General features: G+C 44.9%; 1 protein-coding gene across 2 annotated transcripts in view; it reads left to right on the top strand.

The window, feature by feature from the left end:
- The window catches only part of AOPEP (aminopeptidase O (putative)), a 333,459-nt gene that overhangs the window by 184,142 nt on the left and 130,177 nt on the right, over positions 1-19,140 (top strand). Inside the window, exons 6-8 of one of the 2 annotated variants that reach the window (XM_029919478.1) lie at positions 127-316; positions 4,400-4,506; positions 5,134-5,207. In XM_029919478.1, the coding sequence (XP_029775338.1) occupies positions 127-316; positions 4,400-4,506; positions 5,134-5,200 (364 nt within the window). In that variant the 3' untranslated portion in view covers positions 5,201-5,207. Of the gene's footprint in view, positions 1-126; positions 317-4,399; positions 4,507-5,133; positions 5,208-19,140 lie in introns of those variants that run through there. The other variant, XM_029919477.1, reaches the window with a different exon arrangement.

Below are 19,140 nucleotides of genomic sequence, written 5' to 3'. Positions count from 1 at the left end.
CTCCGTCATGATCTGGCATGCACATGATAATAATAGGCTCGCCAGGCTGAGAAAGCCGCCCCATGGGACAACCACAAGGGCAGGCTCTAACAAGACTCTGTGTGTTTTCTCCCCCATTATCCACAGCCCACACATCATCTTCCTCTCTCAGAGTGTCTTGACGGGAACGAGCCATCTCTGTGGGACCCGTCTCTGCCATGAAATCGCTCACGCCTGGTTTGGCCTGGCCATCGGGGCCCGGGACTGGACAGAGGAGTGGCTGAGTGAAGGGTTCGCCACTCACTTGGAAGATGTGTTCTGGGCCGAAGCACAGCAGGTAGGTTTACAGTGACCCTAAGCATTTCACTACCCAGAGTCAGATTCTATTCATAGGCATCTGCCCATTCAATAGAAATGTAGAGGGCTTATTGTGCACCAGGACTGTGCCGCTTGCTGGGGAGAGAGCTGTGTAAACAGAGGAAAGTCCCTGAGCCCCTGGGGGTTCTCAGTGTAGGGAGAGGAGAGAGAATGGGGAAACAGACAAACATGTCTGTAACATGTCAGGTGGTAAGGACTGGAAGGCAGAGGAAGCCAGAGAGAGTGGTGGGAAGCTGGGTTTTAGAAGGCACTTAGAAGCCCTCTCTGATAGTGGATATTTGAGCAAAGACTAGGAGCTCAGGTCAGCCTGTGGCATACTCAGGCACTCTCTTGTGGTTATGGTTGTGGTGACACTGTGTTTGGTTTGGGTTTTTTACTAATAAGATAAAATTTTAAACCTGGAGTCATCATCTTAGATGTCTGCTGGCAACTAGCGAAGAATGAAATGCGGCTGGTGTAATAGGTTAGGGAGCAGTGAGGACTGAGGCCAACTGGGAGTTGCTTGTCAGTGCAGGCCAATTGTCATCATGTCAGCAGGAGGGCTTGGGGGAGCCTGGACTTGTAGTTTTTTAAAGGAAGTTCTAAATCTGGATTTTTATGTGAAATTTAGTAATTTAAAAAATATTATGCCACCCAAACCTGCCCAGAGGTATGGGCAACACTTTCCCATTTACAACCTCTGCTTTAAGAATCGGATGCCTTATGGAAAAATAAAATAAAATAAAATAAAATAAAATAAAATAAAGAAAATAAATAAAATCATAAAAAAAAAAAAAAAAAAAAAAAGAATCGGATGCCATTGCTAATGAGGCAGCTAAACTGGTTCCTGCTTATTTTCCAGTTCCGAATATTTGGTCGCTTCTTTTCCCTCCTGCCCCCACCCCTCACACACTGACTGGACCTATTAACATTTTCTGAAATCCTCAAGTTGGTGCATACCTGTGTGGTTTTGTTCGAGTTCCTTCTGCCTGTTGAAATCCTGTTTATTTTTCACTAACCAGCTCGAGGTCACCTACTCTGGATAGCCCAGACGGATCGCTCCACTCACAATCCAATGCTTACTCTTCCAGAAGCTTTGAACTCCCCCAGTTTTTGGCACCTGCCTCTTTTTCCTTACCTTTTTCTTTTTCCTTCAATCTTCACAACAAGACTGTGCCCTCTTCCAGAATGGAGCTACATCTTACTCACCCTCCCACCTTCTCTGCACCTTGGCCAGTGGCATGCACCTCTGTGTCCCCTGCCACACAGTGAAGAGAGGCCATATGGCAGATTTGGGAAAGGTGGCTGGGTTTGGAGTTAGACCAGGTGTGGAATCCCACCAGCTCTGTAAGTGTGTAGGTCGGTTATAAAGCCTCCCTGAGCCTCAGTTTCCTCATTTGGAAAATGGGTATAAGAAAGTGTAAACATGCACAGTGAATGGGATAATTATGAATGACAAGTGGAGCTTGAGCCAGAAATACCAGTTCTCCTTTTCTGCTCTCTCTTTGTATTTTCCACCATCTGACGCACAGTAGACATTTAGCAAGGGTTAAATAGGCTAATATCAATGAGCCTCTATCATCTTGTTTCTCAAGTGCTTCTGTTCTGAGACAATCAGATTTGTGCTATTCTTGGTAATTATGAGTATATTTCAGGCATGTACTGATGATCTCTCTGTTCTTTATCCCCACAAAGCGTTCCTCCTTTGGCTTTGCCCCTGCCTATACTTTCAGGGGGTCACTCCTGAGTCTCATTGCTTAGGTCCTTCTTCTTACTGTCCTGAATATGTCCATCTCTGCTAACAGAGATATGAAGCCAGTCTGGCCTCATCTCACAGCTGGATACCTTCTGTGTGTTCATCTGTGCTAGACCTGGAGAGATAAAAGAATGGGTAAGACACAGCCCTGCTCTGAAAGAGGTCATAGTTGAACTGTGAAGGTAAGAAAAGCACACAGTAGAAGGGAGAAGAAAATAAGTTAGAGAGGTAAATAAACACCAACTATTGTGTGGGTTCAAAGGTGGGAGAAGTCAGGTCTGAGCTGATCCAGAAAGTCTTCTTGGAGGAGGTGACTTTTGACATGGGCCTCAGAGGGAAAGTAGGAGTTGAGGTTCCTTCGGCTTCTTTTCCCCTTAACCTGCCGCAGGGGACAATCCACCTCATCATCCTTTACGGTACAGGCAGTAACTCTTCGATATGTGAAAACACTTTGGTCTGAAGCAAAGTGGCCATTCTGGATTTTAGCACAAAGTTTGGAAATATTTCCAGAGCACGTCTATCACTCTAGCTCCTTCCTTGAAGGGAGGTCTGAGTGTATGCAGCAGACGTCCCAAGCATGAGAGGAGGGCTCTTTGGGTCTGGGAAGGGTGCACCGGCTCACAGGACTCTCCTTGCCAGCAGTGGGAAGAGGTCATGAGGCACACTGGCCACTTGGCTGCCCAGGTGATGTGCTGTGGAGCACTGAGCATTAGTAAGCAGGGCAGAGTGGGGAAATCACTGAATGAGGAGATATAGAAATGGCATTCCACAAGGAGAAGTGAATTGAGTTAGTTGCAAGATTGTATCATATAACTTGTCATCAACCCTGATAAAAATCTGTCCTCTTTCACAGGTGTCTTAGCTCAGGCTGCCATAACACAACACCACAGACAGGGGGGCTTAAACAACACTCGTTTTTTCATAGTTCTGGAGGCTAAAAGTCCAAGGTCAAGGAGCTGACAGGCTTGGGTTCAGGTGAGACCTTTCTTTCCTAGCTTGGTGATGGCCACCTCCTCACCATCTTCTTCCATGGCCTCTACCCTGTGCACATGTAGAGAGAGAGCTCTGGCATCTCTTCCTCTTATAAGGACACCAGTCCTGTTGAACCAGGGCCCATCTTAATAACCTCATTAACCTTAATTACCTATGTAAAGGTCCCATCTCCAAATATAGTCACATGAGGGTTAGGGCTTCAACATATGAATTTTCCATAGCAACAGAGCACACACTACCTGTTACTCATCTGGCCTCTGCTGGCTACTTGGCACCTTTGTCCCTCTCCCATAATAGCGTGCTCCCAGCCTGACGGCATCCCTCACCATTCTCTAAACACATCACACTCTCTAGGCCCCATGAACCCTGCACATGCTTTCCCTCTTCTTGAAATTGCTCCTTGCCTGGCTAACTCCTCCTATCCCTGGGGACCAGCACAGGCGCCAGCACCTCCTTAGGAAAGCCTTCTGACTCACCTGGCTGGCCAGGGGGCATGTAGATTCTTCCTTAACCTCTACCATGACTGCACTCTGATGGCTATTGTTCTTATCAGTCTTCCTGGACTCCTCGGAGTACAGGCTGTGTCCATAATGTACGGACAGTCTCTCTGGCAGAGACTTAGTAAATATCTGTTGAATGAACTATTAGGATGCTTAGTTTCCAGAAATGCCTGTTGATACGGACATTTCCCTCCCTAGTGGAAGTTCCGCTGCCCCTTCTTAAAGAGGCTTTAGCCACAGGGCCTCATGAGCCCAGTGACAGCAGCGGATTCTCACTAGCAGGGCAGGGTGTGATGGTACTTCCTCCCCCAGATTGAGTCCAGGCAGTACACTCTTTCTGCTTCTATGCAGACAGAATCATCTGGGCTGCATTAGCAGGCTCCACTGTAAACAGCCCTTAACAAAACCGAGGGCTGGGAAAAGTAGGAGGTAGATGGAGGGGACCTTCCCCACCCTGTGCAGAAAGACAAAGCGGGAAAGATCTGGATGGAATCAGAGTGGGAATGGCCCCCTAGGGAAGCCTGCTCTCTCCGGGCCAGGGATGTGTGAAGGATGGATTCTGGGACCAGGAGGCGCCTTCCAAACCGCCAGGCCCAGCTCCATCACCATCAGGAGAGTTAACAGCTGGCTCTTCGTTTGAGGACCTGCCAGACCCCCTTGGCCCTCTGACTTTTCTTGTGGGGGACAAGGCACCGCAAAGAGACCATCACTCTGAAACTGAGCAGGCTGCTCCCTCGGGTGGCTGTGACTCCACGGGAGGACAACAGTGACTATGTTCTGTGCACATGTATTTGTTTGTCTGTGGCCCAAGCAGCTGGCCCCCTACGAGGCCCAGGAGCAGCAGGAGCTGAAGGCTTGTCTGCGCTGGTGTCGCCTCCAGGACGAGGTGCGGAACTCCTCAGAGGAGATGCAGGTGTTAAGGTAAAGCACCAGGTGATCTCTTTACCTTCTTGTCCTCTGCCCACCACCTCCTCCTCTTCTTGGAGCTGCCTCCTGGCCACCTGAGAAATCTGCTCTGTTTCCTTTTTAAATCAAATTGGGTTCGGTCACTCCCCCATCCCAGGCGTGTGATTGTTATGTTTTGAGTCTTTTAGGGCTTTGCCTTTTGACATTTTCCTGGTGTCTCTGTTCAGGAAAAAAACTAATACCAGTCCATTTCCAGGACCAAATTCTTCATTTGAAATTCTGAGAGTCACTTTATGTGGTGGCTGAGGGCTCAGACAAGGTTGGGGTCTGGTGACCTGAAAAACCCAATTTAAAATAATAATAATAAAAGCTAAAAAAAACCTTTAGGAAAATATTGATTCCTAAGTGTTTAGTAGTAACAGATGTTTGTGTCAATGGGGCCTTTTGTTTCCGGTCTTCTCAGCAGGAGGCCACTCCCCTGCCTGGGGAAGATTCTACTTTTAGCTCCTGTGCTTTGTTTTCAGAGTGTGTCTTGCAGCACCCACTTGTAGGATTACTTCTTGCCATTTTTTCATTTTTGCCCCTTTCTGCTTTGCTTGTTTCCTTCACTTCTCTAAATATTTGTTTATCTGAAACCCGAAGCCTAGGCCCTAGGAACACCATGATTGCTATGAGAACAGAAGCTTTCATCCTGTCCCCTCTCCGCTAGAGCCAAGTTTACGGAATCCTGAGCCTGACAGGTAGGAAGGCAGCCATCCAGCTATAGCCCCTCATTTTTTATGACAACCCTGAAGGCCAGTCTGTCTCTCAGGCAGGAGCTGGCCTGAAATGGTTTGGTTGTTGTTTGTTTTTGAATAAAGACCCCCACTCCACAGTGACTGTCCACCAAGGCAAAGTCTGAGGGAAATACACGGGGCCCAGCCTGACCCCGAGGCTGGCTGGTGCTTTTGAGCAGCACTTAGTCCTGGGGTGTGGCCACTCTTCCCACAGACATGTACCCCCAGCTCGCACGCAAACCTCTGTGGCCCGCTGACTCATCCATTGTTTAGGAGAGCCAGCGCCAGCACCAGGAGCCCCACGTTCCCCCACCCAGCACCGCTGTGTGTGCACCGCTGCACTCAGCCGGTGGGACAGCTATAAACGCCCATGTGACTGATGTGGACAGGGTCCCTGCCCTCATGGAGCGTCGACTTAGTGGGACCCTGTCATATTCACCCTTAGTTACAGATGCTGAGAAGTGGCATGAAGGGAAGGTGTCTCTGAGATCCACGAAGGCCTTGAAGCAGGAAAGGGCTTGACCTGCTGGTACTGGAGGGATGGTGGGGCCAGATGGGCAGAGAGAGGCAGGCAGGAGTCAGGTCAGCAAGCCTTACTCCAAGTGCAGTGGAGCGCGGCCAGGGTCCGCAGCAGGGGAGGGTCAGGATCTGTCTTGTTTTCAGTGCTGCTCTGGCAGCCACGGGGGTGGACTACAGGCAGCAGAGGGAGGGTGAGGGGAAAGGCTAGAACCCACAGTCATCCATGCAGGAGATCCTGGTGGTGTTAGGGGCAGATGCAAGGAATAGACCCATTTGGGACAGGTTTGGGCAGTGGAGCTGCCGGATCTTGGCCATTGAATGTGGAGAAGAGGGAGATGAGAGTGTCCAGAATGATTCCAGGGTTTTGACTTGAGTAGCTGGGTAGATGGTGAGGCCATTTGGTGAGACAGCCAGGATATCAGAAGGAAAAATAATGCATACAGTTCTGTATATATTAAGTTTGGGATGCCAGATAGGAACTGAATATTGAGAACTTAGCAAGTCAGCAGCTCACTGGAGAGATTGGAACTTTCAGATCAATAATTAAAATGCTAAGCACACTGAAACCACCAGGGAGAGGGGAAGGCAAGGGCAGAGGTTGGAGGAAGGTGGGGGGCCAGCAGAGGAGCTCGGAAATCAGTGTGGAGAGGAGGTGGGGCGTCATAATGAACCTGAGTTGATGAAATGTGCTCCCAATTTGTAAGCAGGCCAACTGCACACGGGAAGTCATCACATACATAAGGAGAGCCTTATCTCTGCCCTCCATGGGGCTGTGATCAGCCCAGCCTCTGAGGGCCAAGAACTTTTCCTGTGTGTGGAGAGCAGGGAGAAGAAATACACTATATTTAGACCCTTGTGCTGGAAAGCTTATTATGGCATTTGTTTTCCTTTTTCTAGTATTCAGAAATTGTGTTTGCCTAAATTTAGGCAAACGATGAAATGGCTGCATTTGAAAGATTTGCTGCACGTCAGTATGGAAACCATGGCTATCAGACGTGCTTACGGTGAAGAGGAGATGTTTCTGAACCTGCCCCGAGTTACATAGTCTAGGTTTAGTTTACTCCCATCCTGTGGAATTCTCTCTTAAATGGGCATGGAGAGCCTAGAAATAACTGAAAATGAAAAGGAAAAAAGAAAGAATCAGAGTTATAAGAATTGGTTCTCAGATTTTATTTTGGCTTAATTTGCAAAGAGATCGCTTAAAACAAGACTATCATCAAAGACGCTGTCTTTCTCCCCCAGTCTCTTTCAAGATAGCCCCTGGTCTTGAAATGATAGACCAGCAACACTTTAAAAGTCTTGGTTTGTGTCTTGCTACGTTCCTCGTTTCTCAGTGTTGACAGACAATATGGAAACTTTTCTTACTCATCTTTACAGTAGCTTTCAACATGATTGACCCCTCCCTCCTTCTAAAAACACTTTCTTCACTGGGCTTCTGTGTGTCACACCCTCCTTGATTTCCTTCTGCTCCACTGCCAGCCCTTCCCTACCCCTCCTGCTGGCTATTCAACATCTTCACTTAGATGACTCACAGCTTAGAAAGAGAGATTAAGGCCTCCAACATCATACAGCTGATAAAGAGCAGAGCGGAGATTAAAATCTGGGGATGGAAAAGACCCTCTTTTCCCTGTCTCTTGCTCTCTGCTTTCAAGGAACTCAATATAGCATTTGGTTGCATTAAAAAAAAAAAAAAAACAACAAACCCTGCAGGTATCTTGAACTGTGGAAGGATATGAAGGTTAGAGTTAAAAAAAATTATCCTTAGGGGCACCTGGGTGTCTCAATCAGTTAAGCATCTGACTTGATTTCAGCTCGGTCATGATCTCCCTGTTGGTGAGTTTGAGTCCCCTGTTGGACTCTGCACAGACAGTGTGGAGCGTGCTTGAGATTCTCTCCCTCCTCTCTCTGCCTTCCCCTGTGTTCTCTCTCTCAAAATAAATAAATAACCTCAAAAGAAAAAAATATCCTTGCACCAAGCATCTTTGTCTTTTTACACATGAGTGCATGTGTTTATTTCAGTAGCTATAAGGAAAAAAACCCCTCAACATTGTGTTGATTATAGATATTGGAGTATTAACAAAGTGATAAGAGGAAAACTAAAATTGTGTTTGGCTCTGACTTGCTATGTTAGAAATTTTTCCAATTATGTCCTCCATTAATCCAGTGTTGAACATGGCTCTCATCAAATATGTCCTGGACTGACTTGGTTGTAAGATTTCGTTTGGTTACAACAGTTCCTGTGTTTTCCTTCTCAGCGTTCCTTGGCTAGGGAGCCTGTGATGTGGCGCAGGCTCTTGCGGCATGATGATTTGCTCATAGTCTTAAAATGCTCAGGGTCACATTACTCACTCCATGTCTTTTCTCATTTGTTAATTATTAAAGATGCTTTTCCCATAGCTGAGACTCCAGGGGCTCTCCCCAGACTCCCCCTCACCTGTGCACCGACCCCCAGCAGAACTGCACCAGGCAGAGCTGATCTTGCTGCTGACCTACCCTGCGTGGCTGCCACCACTCTGCTCTCCTGTTGTTTCCCCCCATCTCCCCCTTGACTGTGCAGCAGTCATGACTCTTGCCAAGGGAGATGCGAAGGGCCTTCTGTAAGACTCCTGTGTCTTTGGTCCCTGGGGCACTGCTGGATTCTGGCATTCTCTCTCTAAAGAGCTTTACTCTGTGAGTGTTAGTATCCTCTGACAGGTCTGCAGGATGGAAGAGCTACAGTGGCAGGGTCAGAAGAAATCTCTTTTGGTTTTTATTGTTTGTGATTTATTATCACTTCCCCTCTTTTCTGCATTCATTGTTAAAGCAATCTCATGCTGAGAAAAACGTGAAAATATATCATGTTGAGGAGGCGCTGACAGGCCCAGAATCTGATGTGGCTCTTTCTCCTAACTGCTGCCTCCACAGACAGTGTAATTCTAAGGAAACACCGATATTGTCTCCTACCTTCCTCATAAATGTCTCATTCCCTGGTCAAAAAGACATCCCATAATAATAGGGGGGAACCCCACATATGCACCTTTCCATAGCCAAGATGAAGTGTGCATGCCAACGGTTCTGTGGGTTTGCATGATGTCTGAACACTGGATGTTCCATTTAAAGCAGTAAGACTTCTGGAGCGCCTTGGGGCTCAGTTGGTTAAGTGTCCAACTTTGGCTCAGGTCATGATCTCACGGTACTTACAGTGAATTCAACTCCTGCCATCAGGCTCTGTGCTGACAACTCAGAGCCAGGAGCCTGCATCAAATTCTGTGTCTCCCTCTCTCTGTGTTCCTTCCCCACTCACTCTCTGTCTTCTCTCTTTCTCTCTCTCTCAAAGATAAGTAAACATTAAAAAAATAATAAAAAATAAAGCAGTAAGACTTTTGAAATCAGTCTGTGTGTACACCTCTGGTGGCATGAAGCTTTTGCCTCTAAAGTTTTTCTCAAAATTTTTATTTCTGATTTTTGAATAACACAGCAATCTTTTCCCACCCACATGTGGGAACTCATCTACTCGCAGCCACACAAATCTGCCTCATGGGAAAGCTCCCCTCCTTCCAGACTCCCTTGTTGCTGTCACGCTCCCACCTCCAGCGCAGAGGCTCAGCCTCCGCCATTCCTCCATCCTGGGGCCTGAGACTCCCAGAGTGCCCATCTCAGTTTCCACTGGCCTCACAGGCTGGGAACAAATCTGTTCACTCTTTGCTGGGCAGCTCCCTTCCCCATGGCCTTCAGTGTTTATTCCAGAACTTCCCTGTACTGTCTTCTCTTACCTCCTGTCCCCCAGGGAAAGTTGAAGCTACCAGCCATATTCTCCCTTCAATTCTATAAATGCATCAACATCTACATCTCCCTGACCTCTCAGATGCCCAAGAGCCAACCTGTCAGTCTTAATACAGCTATAGACACATTTCTAGTTCCAGAGGTAGAAGTGAAGATGCATGTGCATTGATGCAAATCTAGAACTTCCATATACCTAGGTGAGCTTTAAACCCTCTGCCCATCAGGAAGAAGGGAAGGGAATCCATATATAAAAGGAGAATGAAGTTCTCATAACTTTGGACCATGGGTTGGGGTCATGACTCTAGGGAAACTGTTTTATCCTAAGGCCATTTTGCCCTTATGATCACCAGATTCCGTAAATATATTTCAGTCTTTACATTATTGGAACTCTTCTGCTTTATTTGATACTATTGGTAAGTCTTGCCTTGTGGGGATCTCGGTCACCTGGCTTTCCTGGCACCTCTCTGGCTCTTCTTCAGAGTTCATGTTCTCTAGGGCCTCCACCCATAGCTGCACATCCCCCTGGAGTGGTCTCATCTATACCCCCTGCCTTAGGTGGGATTCTTCAGAAGCAGACACTGAGACAAGATTCACGGGGAAGAGATTTATTCGGAAGTATTCCCAGGAGGGGAAGTAGACGTGAGGAGAAGGGAAGGAGGCCAAGCCAAGGTGCCATGATACCAAGTCAAGTCACATAGGATTGCTCTGGAGGCAGTGCAGGTCATTCTCAGAGTTGTCCTCACCAGAGTGTGGCCCAGGGTGTGTACAGCCCTTTGCCTGTCCTCATTGCTTGGACAGATGTACCTTTCCAGGTACTTCTGTCTCTTGTGTTTGCAGGTGAAAGAAGCTCAGGCAACCAGAGAGCCCCCACATCTGACAGAGTCGTGGAGAGCAGGCCAAGAGCTAATGTGCAAACAGATGATAAAAGGGCCCCCACAATGTGAGTGGGGCAGGGGCACTGCTGGCCACACTTCCTTCCCATGCAGGAGGCTCCCACATCTCCAGGCCAGCCCTGCTCTCTCTCAAAGATCACATGTGACTGCTTAGCTGCTCATTTGACATCCTGTCTCCCTGGCGGCCCTACCGCCATCTCACACTGGTAACTCTGCCCCCTGACCCCGTCTGCTCACCTCCTTTGGTGGTGCGCTTATCAGTGGTGGCTCAGGTTCCCACGCTCATCCCAGGTCGAAAAGGGGGGGTCTTCCAATTCCTCCCTCCTCTCCACTCCTTGCCCTGGGAGGTTTTAAGTCATCACTATGAACTTTTCTCATAAGAATTCTCAGCTGGGCTGTTGTCCACTCCTAATACTACTGTCTCCCTGGTTAGAACTGAACTCAGTGGTGCCAAACCAACAACCTCTGAATTGTTCTTTCTGTCTCTGGTCATCAAATCCACCTTCCTCACTGCCACTGCAGAACTTTTCCTGAAACACCTTCTGAATCTGCCACCTCCTTACTTAAAATTCTTCAAAAGCTTCCCTTCACCTCTAGGAAAAACTTCAAGTTCCATAATACAGCAGGCACAGCCCCACACGCCAGCACTCCTACCTGGTTTTTACAGTCCCTTCTCTTGCCACATCTTGCTTCACTCTCCAGCCTCCTCACCGAGTTCATACAGAACTTTAAAGTATTAGTTTGCCAGAGCCACCATAACAAAATACCACAGACTGGGATGTGGAAATTTATTTCTTACACTTTTGGAGGCTAAAAGTCCAAGATCAAGGTGTCAGCAGGTTTCGCTTCTTCTGCAACCTCTCTCCTTGGCTTACAGGTGGCCACCTTCTTGCTGAGAACACACATGGTCTTTCCTTTGTGCGCCTGCACTCCTGGTATCTCTTTGTACATCCCAATCTTCTCTCCTTGTACCGGGTACCAACCAAATGTCTCATTTTAACTTAACTAGCTCTTAAAAGGCCCTGTGTCACATTCTGAAGTATGGCAGGTTAGGGCTTCAACATAAAAATTTTGGAGAAATGTAATGTAGCCCGTAACATCTACTGTCTGCCTGTTCTTTCTTACCTCCTTGCCTTGTTTTCATGTTGTCTCTATTAGAATATCCTCCCCTTGTCACATGACTCCAAATCGTCGTGATTCAAAATAGACATTGCTGCATTCCAAAAGTCTCCGGCTCTCTCCTGACAAGATAAGCATGTGGCCCTCCTCTGTATCCCTTAAATGCTCTGATTGTATCTCCATCCCTAATCTTACTACACTATTTGATAATTAAATTCAGAATGAGCCATGTTATGCTGCCAATTACTGACCATTTTTAACCTACAAGGACAGCAATTTCATGTGGTCCATCCTAATGCATCTTTCTTTAGAGTCATGAGCCTTTTGAACCCAGGGACTGTGCCTTCTTTACTTCTGTATACCACATGGTTTAGCACTGAATGGATACTCGATAAATGTTGAAGAAAGGAATGTCATAGATGACACAATTTCTGTCCCTAAGGTTCTTTCTATATTATTTACAGTGTTGAAATATTGGTCAGAAGATAGTAGATAGAAAAACCCTAAGGCTGTATCCTCAGAGTTCTAAGGACTGGCAGATTACTGTAGGCAGGTTTAGCTAGAAAGTGTGGCTGGGAAGATGTGAGGTTTGGGCTGGGATGGAAAGAAAGGCTAGCATTGAGACTGGGAAGGAACTGGAAGGAAAGGAACTCAAGGAGCAAAGCGTGGCAGGCGTTAACAGTGAATTAATTGTGGAAATAGGCATTAAGTGAGAATGAGCTTCCTGGAAAGGATAGCCATCAGGAACCCCATGAGACTGAAGGGGGCCAGAGAAGGACAGGCTAAGTAACAGAGTTCCTTAGATGCCAGATTCACAAGTCTGCACGTGACCATCCAGGCATGGAGGCGCTATTTTCAGTTCCAAGAATGACATAATGAAAATGAGAGTTCTGGGAAGATTACCCAGCCTGTGAGATCACACATGATCAGAGAGACAGAGTCTAGAAGCCATTTCAGGAACCCACACCTGAGTTTAGAAGAGCTTAGGATCCTCTTCCCGGTTGGCCTAAGGCTCTAAGTGGCTCATTTGAGGCCATTCAGAACTGGTTGGAGAGTCCATACAACTTCAAAGAAGGCTTCTAATAATATGATGTAAAGCTTTCTCTGATTGCAGATAAGGACTGACCTGTTAAAGGAAGTGGTTGAGGAATATGTGGGCTTTGTGAAGATTGTCATGACTTTAACAGAGTGAAAGGCAACAGTCCCGGCTCCTTCTTGGCCAAAGCCTGGTCTGTCCTCCCTCATTTTAGAGAAACATCTGAGAATGCAGGCCTGGTGCCTCTTCAGAGCTGGTTAGTCTTCAGGTCTCAACCCAAGAGAATAGTCTAGGGTTTAGAAGAGTAAGCTTGGAAGGCAGAGTGCCTGGATTTGAGTCCTGTTCTGACTCCTCCACTTGCTAAATGACCTTGACAGAGTTACACAAGCATAATAAGCTTTGGTCTCCTCACTATAACGTGGGGATGATAACACAATGGTTTTTACTTTATAGACGAATGTGAGGGATAATGTAATGAATATGTACAAATCACTTAGAACACATGTATTAGGTTGAATCACAGGGAATTGCCATTTTGCTAGATCCAGAATGGCTCAGTATTGTCAGTTTCCAATGATTCAACCTATAGTAAACACCAGCTTATGTTAGGTGCTGTCATCTAGACCCTCTGACACTTGGTCAGTGTTTGCCCAATGAGTGACATGGGCACAAGGACACAGCTTCTGCAGCCAGCCCCACTTTCTTTTCTGATTTATTCTCGTTTCCATCTCTTCTCTCACTGCTGCCACAAAGGCACCCTGCTCCTGTCTCTTGAGCAACCAGAGCTAGAAACACCTACTTTTCCTCTTGACAAATTTGCAATTGGCTACAATGTTCAAAAAGTTAATTTATAACTTAAAAAAGTTTTTTAATGTTTATTTTTGAGAGACATGGAGAGAAAGAGCAGGGGAGGGGCAGAGAGAGAGGGAAATGCAGATTCTGAAGCAGGTTCCAGGCTCTGAGCTGTCAGCACAGCTGACATGGGACCTGAACTCACAAACTGTGAGATCACGACCTGAGCTGAAGTCGGATGCTTAACCAACTGAGCCACCCAGGCATCCCAAAAAGTTAATTTTATTAAGAAGTTAAGAGGATGTTTAAAAAGGGGTAGGGGGAGGCAAGAATGCCTGGTTACCAATGAAAAAGATGGAATTAAAAGAAAAACAAGCCCCCCCCCTCAAAAGTTTGAACATTAAGCAAAGGTGCTCAAACTAATAGCTTGAGGTAAGAATCAACTTGGCCGTGCTTCTAAGACAAATGGAATCTTCATGCCTTCCTGGAAGCTACTTTTGGTTTCATCTCTACCATAGGGCCACGCCAGTGTCCCCTCTGGCTCTGCTCGCTCAGTACAGTTCCTCTGGCATTCTGTGCAGAATCTGACCACAGCCCTGAGGAGAAAACGGTTCTGGTCTTTATGACTTCAAGTGTTCTTACCTGAGTCCTGATCACTGGCACTGGCCTGTGCACTTCCTGGGGTCTCTATGCACATACCTTGGAACTCCTACCCTCCAACCCATCCCTCAGGCCTGGGGCCCCCTTCCCTCCATTTTATCTGTCAAATTCTCTTTTTTTTTGAACTGCACACACTAGCAAGCTAGCTGTGTAGACAGTTTCTACCCTTTCGTGACAGGATGATGTTGTACCTATGCCAGCATTTTCTGAAAAACTTTAAGGCTCTCAGCTAGCCAGAAACAGACTCTGCCCTTTCCTGTCTCAAAGGCCAGCTCCCTCTCCCTGAGCTGCCCACTCAGTTCCTGTTTCCTGTTGGAGGGACACCCTCAGTTCTCATTTCTTTTACCCAGCAAAGATGATAGACATGTCCTGAATATTTGAACTCAAATAACACTCCCTGTTCATTTTTTTAGACCATTCCCTGGTTACTCATCACTCAGGTATTTCAAAGGGAGGAATAGAATTCTCCTTGATAGGCCCCTAATTACATATTTACTGTACATAGTGTTTCATTTTTACAGTTACATTTAGTAGGGTTTTTTAAATATAGAAAAACTTAAAAAAGAAATAAAGCAGTTCATAATCACTACTTCGTTAACCATGGTTTGAGGTGGGTTTCTTTTGCTTTGTTTTTGTAATAAGAGTACCTAACAGGAAAACCCAGACAGTTTAGAAAGGTGTAATTCCATCCCTACCCCTGTAGTCCTCACCCTCAGATAATCTCTGCTAGCATTTTCTTGTGAATCCTTCTAAAAATAAATTTTGTAGGTATACAGGCACACTTCTACATTGCTCCCCTGCGTGCCACTGATTCATTATATAACACTATTTGCCTGTGAAATATTTTCCTAAAAAAATAATATAAGTCATGTATATTAATTCGTGTCTATAAACCAGTCTGTAATAACTCACTCTTATTGTGCCCATCCTCCGAGGGTGCCTCATGTACTCGGCCAGCCAATCCCAGCATGACGTACACTATGTTCGTGACTGATGAGTGTTAGTTGCCCACTTAGAAAAACTTTCATCCTCCCTGTACACTTCCCCCCAACACCACCATTTAGTTCGTGTTTTGGCCAATAGTTTTGACCCAGAATTCCTGACAAAAAAACAATACAGCTATTTGATTGGACTGCTGCAAAGACACAAAAGAAGAATATTCTACTACATGTTAAGTTATGTAGGGGTTTCTTCCTCTTTCCAGTAAGTGGCTGAGGAGAGAAAGAATAAAAAAGAGGGATTATACTTCTGTTCCAGATTGCACTGGAGGTTCTGGCCAAGGCAGTTAGGCAAAAAAGTGAAATCGAAGGCATCCAGGTTGGAAAGGAAGAAGTAAAACTATCTCTTTTTGCAGATGACATTATTTTATATATAGGAAATCCTAAGGAATTCTCTCTCCAAAAAACTGGTAGTACTAATAAAGAAGTCCATTAAGTTTGCAGGATACAAGATCAATGTAACAAAGTCTATTGTGTTTATATACACTAGCTGTAAATAATCTGAAAATGAAATTAAGAAAACATTCATTTGCAATAACATCAAAAATAATAAAACTAATAAATTTAACAGAAAAAGTGCAACACATATACTGGAAACTACAAAACATCCTGAAGGACACTAAAGAAGAACCAAGTAAATGTAAAAACCTCTTGTCTTCATGAATTGGAAGACTTAAGATTGTTAAAATGGCAATGCCCTGTATCAAAATTCCAGCTGCCTTTTTTTTTTTTTTCCAGAAATGGACAAGCTGATCCTAAAGTTCATATGGAAACTCAAGGGACTCAGAATAGCCAAAATGATCTTGATAAAGACTGAGGACTCACACTTCTCAATTTCAGTCCTTACCACAAAGCTACAGTAATCAACACAGTGTAGTACTGGCATAAGGACAGACATATAGATCAATGGAATAAAATTGTGAGTCCAGAAATAAACTCTTCTTTCTGTTTATGATCAATTGGTTTTTGACAACGGTGCCAAGACCATTCATTCAGTGGGAGAAAGAATAGTCTTTTCAACAAGTAGTCATGGGATAACTGGATAGCCACATGCGTCCTTCTGCTTCAGACCACATACAAAAGTTAGCTCAACATGGATCAAACCCCTAAATGTAGGAGCTAAAACTATAAAACTGTTATTAAAAAAAAAACATAGGTATAAATCTTCATGGCCTTGTATTAGGCAACCGTTTCTTTCTTTCTCTTTCTTTCTTTCTTTCTTTCTTTCTTTCTTTCTTTCTTTCTTTCTTTCTTTCTTTCTTCCTTCCTTCCTTCCTTCCTTCCTTCCTTCCTTCCTTCCTTCCTTTCTTTTCTTTCTTTCTTTTTTTCTTTCTTTCTTTCTTTCTATCTTTCTTTCTTTCTTATTCTTTAGTTTTTTAATGTTTATTTATTTTTGAGAGACAGAGCATTAGCAGAGGAAGGGCAGAGAGAGAGGGAAATAGAGAATCTAAGGTAGGGTCCAGGCTCTGAGCTGTTTGTCAGCCCAGAGCCTGATGTGAGGCTTGAACTTATAAACCATGAGATCATGGCCTGAGCTGAAGTTGGATGCTCAACCAGCTGGCCAGCCAGCCACCCCTAGGCAACCATTTCTTAAACTAAAGAACAAGTGACCAAAGGTGGGGGGGAATCAATAAATTAGACTTCATCAAAATTGAGAACTTTCAATTTCCCATAGAATGGGAGAAAATATTTGCAAATCATATATAGGGACTAGTATTCAAGATATATAAAGAACTCTTATAACTCAACAATAAAAAGACAACTCAGTTTAAAAATGGGCAAAGGGGAGCACCTAGGTGGCTTGGTCAGTTGGACATCTGACCCTAGTTTTGGCTCAGACCATGATCCCAGGGTCATGGGATCAAGCCCCATGTCAGCCTCCATGTTGAACACGGAGTCTGCTTGGTATTCTCCCTCTCTCTTCCTCTGCCCATATCCCCCATTTACTCTTCCTCTGTATCTCTCTCTAATGATTTTTTTTAATGGGCAGAGGATTTAAATAGACATTTCTCCAAAGAAGATAATACAAATGGCTAATAAGCACATAAAAAAGATGTGTGACATTATTAGCCATCGGGGAAGTACAAATCAAAACTTCAGTGAAGTATCACTTCATACCTACTAGGACAGCTGTCCTGAAAAGACAGATAAGAACAAGTGCTAGAGAGGATTTGAAGAAATTAGAACCCTTGCACACTGTTAGCAGAAGTATAAATTGGTGCAGCTCCTTTAGAAAGCAGTCTGGCCAATCCTCAGAATGTTGCACATAGGGTTCTCATACAACCCTGCAATTCTACTCCTACATATTTACCCAAGAGAAATGAAAACCTAAGTCCAAAACTATGTACACAAATGTTCATTGAAGCATTGTTCTAAGTAGAAAGTAGGAGCAACTCTAATGTCCATCAGCAGATGAAGGGATAAAGTGTGTTATATTCATACAATGGAATATCATTCAGCCATAGAAAGGAATAAAGTATTGTTATGTATTACAAAAATAGATGACTCTTGAAAACATTGTAAGTGAAAGAAGCCAGTCACAAAAGGCCATGTGCTGTATGATTCCATTTATCTGAAATATTTGGAATAGGCAAATCCATAGAGATAAATAAATTAATGGTTCTCAGGGACTGGGATGAAGGGAAAATGGAAAGTTACCACTAGTGGGTGTGAAATATTTTGGGGGGGTGTTGAAAATAATCCGCAATTAGGTACTGGTGATGGTTACACAACCTTATCAATTGAGTAAAACCAGTGAATTATACTTTTTTTTTAAGTTTTTTTTTAATGTTTATTTTTGAGAGAGAACACAAGCAGGGGAGGGGCAGAGAGAAGGGGAGAGAAGATCCGAAGTGGGCTCCATGCTGACAGCAGCATGCCCCATGTGGGGCTTGAACTCACAAACCATGAGATCATGACCTGAGCTGAAGTCAGATGCTCAACTGTACTGAGCCACCCAGATGCCCCTGAACTTTTTTTAAATGGTGAATTTTATGGTATGTGAATTATATCTCTTTTTTTTTAAAGAGGAATTGATGGAAATCACTGGATATTTTATAATATTTCATAACATTATTGCCTTAGCAGGGTTGACTAGCAATGTCTGAAGGAGAGATGGAAGAAGTTATGGCAGGAGGCGACTGGCTTCCTCAGGGCATTGGATGAGACCCAAGTAGCCATTTCTAGCACTGGATGCTTGGAAGATATCTCCATAGTATTTGTGGTATAACAACCACACCTAGGGATGAGTCACTTCCAAGAAAGCAACCCTCAAGTACAAGTATATACGTGTGTGTGTGTGTGTGTGTGTGTGTGTTAATTTGTTTCAACCACGTACCATCCCTTCCATTGTTCTCTTAATAACCTGAGGTGCCTGGGTGGCTCAGTTGGTTGAGCATCCAGCTCAATTTCAGCTCAGGTCATAATCCCAGGGTCATGGAATTGAGCCCCACATAGGGCTTCATGCTGAGTGTGGAGCCTGCTTAAGATTCTCTCTCTCTCTTTCTCTCTCTCTCTCTCTCAAATTAACAACAACACCAAGAATATAATCCTGACTGTTGTTCTATTATCAATATGTGTAGGTTTTTTTTTAACTGCTGCGGAATATTCTGCAGATATGAATGTTCCACAACTAACTATCTAACCCCTTGTCCACCACTGGACATTTTGGTGATTTCTAGCTTTCTGCTTTTCCAAACAATGCTATGGTGAATGGTCTTACTGTTAATGCACTGCATGTTAAATATAAGACCTAAATAGTACACAGTTGCTCACAAGTCTGAGAAGAGAGCTCTTCTCCCAACTACTCATTCTGTTTTACATCCTAGCATGTACTGGGCTTCAAACTTAGGCAAGCCCTCCTCCCGCCATGGTCCCCAGTCCCCAGCACTGTGCCATCCTCCACCGAGGAGGGAAAGTCCTTCTCTGGCTCCCACATACCATCTGCTCCTCTTTGAGTCATAAGATGAAATGAACCTTCCCACCATCTCCGCACACAGCAGTGCACATGCTGTTGGTGTTCAAAAAGTGCTGCCAGCCCCCCTTACAAAATGAATCCAGTTTGTCTCATTTGCCTCTTTATGGGATAGTGTCAT

This window comes from Suricata suricatta, chromosome 13 (assembly GCF_006229205.1).
Source record: "Suricata suricatta isolate VVHF042 chromosome 13, meerkat_22Aug2017_6uvM2_HiC, whole genome shotgun sequence".
Classification (NCBI taxonomy): Eukaryota; Metazoa; Chordata; class Mammalia; order Carnivora; family Herpestidae; genus Suricata; species Suricata suricatta.
This window is presented reverse-complemented; position numbering and strand designations above follow the sequence as displayed.